Source organism: Borostomias antarcticus, assembly GCF_949987555.1.
Source record: "Borostomias antarcticus genome assembly, chromosome: 14".
Lineage (NCBI taxonomy): Eukaryota > Metazoa > Chordata > Actinopteri > Stomiiformes > Stomiidae > Borostomias > Borostomias antarcticus.
In genome coordinates, this window is record NC_140247.1 from 9,897,787 (window position 1) to 9,900,286 (window position 2,500).

At 49.0% G+C, this 2,500-nt stretch overlaps 1 protein-coding gene across 1 annotated transcript in view; it reads left to right on the top strand.

Moving 5' to 3' along the window:
- Positions 1-2,500, top strand: part of mrc2 (mannose receptor, C-type 2) — a gene marked incomplete at both ends in the record, with an annotated part of 31,788 nt that overhangs the window by 14,812 nt on the left and 14,476 nt on the right. The window contains one exon of the mRNA XM_084448433.1: positions 2,210-2,325. Coding sequence (XP_084304559.1) covers positions 2,210-2,325 — 116 coding nt within the window. The remainder of the gene's footprint in view (positions 1-2,209; positions 2,326-2,500) is intronic.

Below are 2,500 nucleotides of genomic sequence, written 5' to 3' on the forward strand. Positions count from 1 at the left end.
ACACACACACACACACACTTACTACACTAGCAAACTTACTTTGAGGATGTCTATGCAAACTCATATATTCAGCGCACATACGCTTTTGACCTATATACCAAAGTTTCACATCTGGTATCTCTCTTTCTCTCTCTCTGTCTCTCTCTCTCTCTCTCTCTCTCTGTCTCTCTCTCTCTCTCTCTCTCTCTCTCTCTCTCTGTCTCTCTCTCTCTCTCTGTCTCTCTCTCTCTCTCTCTCTCTCTCTCTCTCAGCAATTTCACAGTCACAGTAATTCTCTCCTTATCTGTCACTGGTTCTTTCAACCCCACTTCCTTGTCTGCTTCAATGTACAAACGTTCAATCAAGGCCGGTTTCAGCTTCTGTTTATGGTGCCTCTGTAATTCACTGTTTATTGAACTGAAAGTTAGCTTCTTTTTCACATGGTAATAATGGACCAGCATAATTATGATTTATAGTGACGAGACTGGACACATCTCGACACACTGAGTTGAGGGTTCGACTTCAGCTGTCCTGTATGAACAATGGCCTCTGTATGCACAGACCGTCCTGCTCGGAGGTTTAGTGGACTGTAACTTTAGATGTCCCTGGAGAGGGCGGCGGCCTGGGTGGTCATGTGACAGGGGTCAGTTGGAATGGTAGGGGCTTCAGTGTGGTGTGCGGTTTCTCTTGACTAGACCACGATGGTCACAAAGAACCCATTGCAACATGTGAAATGTGACAGCCATTAAGAGATCTACTCGTCGATCCATCCTTGAGGACTTTTATCCCGTGTAAGCTGAGAGAACCATCCAGACTGATCTACCTCCAGATGAGGTCATCACTGTGGGACAGACAGAGAGGGGAGGGGGTGTCATGAGAGTTTGAGGCTCGTAGAGAAAGCAACTTCTGCAGCTGGAAGTCCTTGAGGTTTGTCCCTCATTGCCAAGTGTCTTGTGCAAAAGTATGAGGTTGGCCTGAGTCACACAAATGAACTAACACACAAGCACGCACACACACACACACACACACACACACACACACACACACACACACACACACACACACACACACTTACCTCTTGTGACCTTTTGAGTGTTGGATAAGCCCTCAGTCTGTACACGTCTACAAATGTGTGATCTGACAGGATAGAGAGAGACGGAGAGATAGAGAGAGAGAGAGGAGGGAAAGAGAGATAGAGAGAGAGGAGGGAGAGAGACGGAGAGATAGAGGGAGAGAGAGAGAGGAGGGAGAGATAGAGAGAGAGAGAGAGCGGAGGGAGAGATAGAGAGGGAGAGAGAGAGCGAAGGGAGAGATGGAGGGAGAGAGAGAGAGGAGGGGGAGAGAGAGAGAGAGCGGAGGGAGAGATAGATGGGGAGAGAGAGCAGAGGGAGAGACAGAGAGAGAGAGAGAGAGTGCGGAGGGAGAGATAGAGGGGGAGAGAGAGCAGAGGGAGAGATAGAGAGGGAGAGAGAGAGGAGGGAGAGAGAGAGAGTAGGGAGAGAGAGAGAGAGAGATAGAGGGGGAGAGAGAGCGGAGGGAGAGATAGAGAGGGAGAGAGAGCAGAGGGAGAGATAGAGAGGGAGAGAGAGCAGAGGGAGAGATAGAGAGGGGGAGAGAGGAGGGAGAGATAGAGAGAGAGAGAGGAGGGAGAGAGAGAGAGAAAGAGAGCGGAGGGAGAGATAGAGGGGGAGAGAGAGCGGAGGGAGAGATAGAGGGGGAGAGAGAGAGCAGAGGGAGAGATAGAGGGAGAGAGACGCTTTCCCCTCGCGTCTGAACGTGTTCCCGCTGGCCTAGCTAAGGCACGGCAGGAAAAAACAATTCCTCCCTTAACTCTGTGTTGTCTGTATTCATCATACTTCCATAAAACAACCCTGTTTCATTTCTTTGAGATCCTTTTGCCACCATGCTCTTCTCAAACTTTGTCTCTCTTCTCAAACTCCCTCATCTTATCCTCTGTCATAGTGATTTTCTCTCATCTTCCCTCTCTCATTTAAATAGTAAATGGACTGCACTTATATACTGTAGCGCTTTTATCCAAAGGGCTTTACAATGGCCTCTCATTCACACAAACATGGTAGCTTGCTAACATGGTAGCTTGCTCATTGGGAGCAATTTGGGATTCAGGAGGAGGCAGGATTCATACCGCCAACCCTACGATCACCGGACGACCCGCTCTACCACTGAGCCACAGCCGCCCCCGCCAAACTCATCTGGTCTGTCCCTCCCATAGGGCTGGAAGTGGCACAGCCCAGCCTGCTACACGGTGGTAGAGGACCAGGTCACCTTCGAAGAGGCCAAGAAGGCCTGCGAAAGCAAAGGGGCGTCGCTGGTGTCCGTCACTAATAGGTACAGTACACATATATTTTATTTTATTTAACCATTGTTTAAAGTCGCACTGAAACGGACGTTTGAGATCATCTAACTTCCGTAGTTTGACGTATTTCCGACGCAAACAAGCTATGAGGGTGGGACATATGTTTAGAGGAATTTGATTGGAACATTGACAAGTGGACGGGTTTTA